This window comes from Poecilia formosa, unplaced genomic scaffold (assembly GCF_000485575.1).
Source record: "Poecilia formosa unplaced genomic scaffold, Poecilia_formosa-5.1.2 Scaffold526, whole genome shotgun sequence".
NCBI classification, from domain to species: domain Eukaryota; kingdom Metazoa; phylum Chordata; class Actinopteri; order Cyprinodontiformes; family Poeciliidae; genus Poecilia; species Poecilia formosa.
This window is the reverse complement of record NW_006800465.1, coordinates 216,812-218,294: the sequence shown is the minus strand read 5'-3', so window position 1 is coordinate 218,294 and position 1,483 is coordinate 216,812. Positions and strand designations below refer to the sequence as shown.

The 1,483-nt window shown below is 41.8% G+C and overlaps 1 protein-coding gene across 2 annotated transcripts in view; it reads left to right on the top strand.

Moving 5' to 3' along the window:
- Positions 1 to 411: 411 nt before the first annotated feature.
- The window catches only part of LOC103129228 (hydroxycarboxylic acid receptor 2-like), a 4,210-nt gene continuing 3,138 nt past the window's right edge, over positions 412 to 1,483 (top strand). The window contains exons 1-2 of one of the 2 annotated variants that reach the window (XM_007540243.2): positions 412 to 681; positions 785 to 1,344. In XM_007540243.2, coding sequence (XP_007540305.1) covers positions 790 to 1,344 — 555 coding nt within the window. In that variant the 5' untranslated portion in view covers positions 412 to 681; positions 785 to 789. Of the gene's footprint in view, positions 1,345 to 1,483 lie in introns of both variants that reach the window. The other variant, XM_016664900.1, reaches the window with a different exon arrangement.

The following is a 1,483-nucleotide window of genomic DNA, read 5'->3' as shown; positions in this document are numbered from 1 at the left end:
GAGACCCACATCTGTGTACTCTGAGGAGTTTTTCTTTAAATATCCCGTCACATCACAATTTTTTAAAGTGACATTGAGTCACTGTCAAAAACTGTCAGTCTTGGGCCAAACTGCAGCTTCTGGGATTCACTCAGACGATCAAACATCTCACAGCTTGCACCAGGAAGCCGTGACATGCTCTACTGGAAAGTGAAATGCTTTTTTTCTGCTCCAGCTGGCTTTCAAATTAGGTCAAGTTAACGTGTCTTGACACGACTCCTACTTCGACTTGTCAAAGCTTCACAAGTTTCCAGTTGGGCATTCAGGAATCCAAGCACTGTGAAGTTTGGTTTTATATGCAACCAGGTTTTGTTTAGCCTCTCTAACAGAAGCAGAACTATGAATGTTTTTTAAGATTTCGCAAACTGGTCCAGAAGTGGAAAAGCAGCTGATGACTCACCTCCTCAGGCAATAAGGAGGAGCCACAGATTCAGGAGAGAGCAAAAACTCAGAGGGAACGCTGCTCATTTGACCTGAACTACTGTGAGAAAGGCTTCCAGCGCAGATCCTGTCGCACAGAGCAGGACAGACACTTTTTAAAACACAATTTTTTTACACACACCAGGACTGAAACCAGAGCGCTGAAGCATAACAAAGGCAAAGAAGAAACTTGTTCAACAGGATTTGTCTGTTGTTTGGAGGGTAAGGTTTGATCTACCAGCTGATCTCAACATTTATGGAACAATTTGTTCTTCAGTTTTAGGGAATAACAGTTCTTATATTTCTGCTACCTTTTCATTTGCAGACCTAATGATGTCGCTTCCAACTACTACACCAACCAACATCACTGACTGTCAGGCTGATAACCCGGTTCTGTATAAGTTCTACGCAGCTGTGATGATTGTGATTTTTATCTTGGCTTTGCCTCTGAACGCATCGGTCCTCTACCTCTTCATATTCAAGCTCAAGTTCTGGAAATCCAACAGCAACAACATTTTTCTCTTCAACCTGGTGCTGGCTGACATTCTGCTGCTTATCTGTTTACCAATCAAGATTCATAACTTCATTAATGAACAAAGGAGGAGTGAGGAAAACTTCATCTGCAAAGGGATGCTGTTTATGTTGTTTTTAAATCGTGGCGCCAGCATCGCATTCCTAACGGTGACCTCTATCGATCGATATTATAACGTGGTGCATCCAGGCAGAAAAAACCTCCTGAAGGCTCTGAAGAAATTTCCCTACATCTCGATATTCATCTGGGTGTTGCTTCTGCCTCTCACCATTCCCACCATGATGAGGAACTTTGACTGCTGCAACAGCCTCAGCAGCAGGAATACAAGTGATACGAATAATACTTGGATGAAGGTAAGGCTCTTTTCTTGTTTACATCAGCAGTGTGAAATGGGGAAAAAAACAGAAAATGTGATTCATAAAAGATTTGTGAAATTTTACATTGAAACTCTTTTGCAACCAGTTTACCTCCTTTATAGGAAAAAGGGTAACA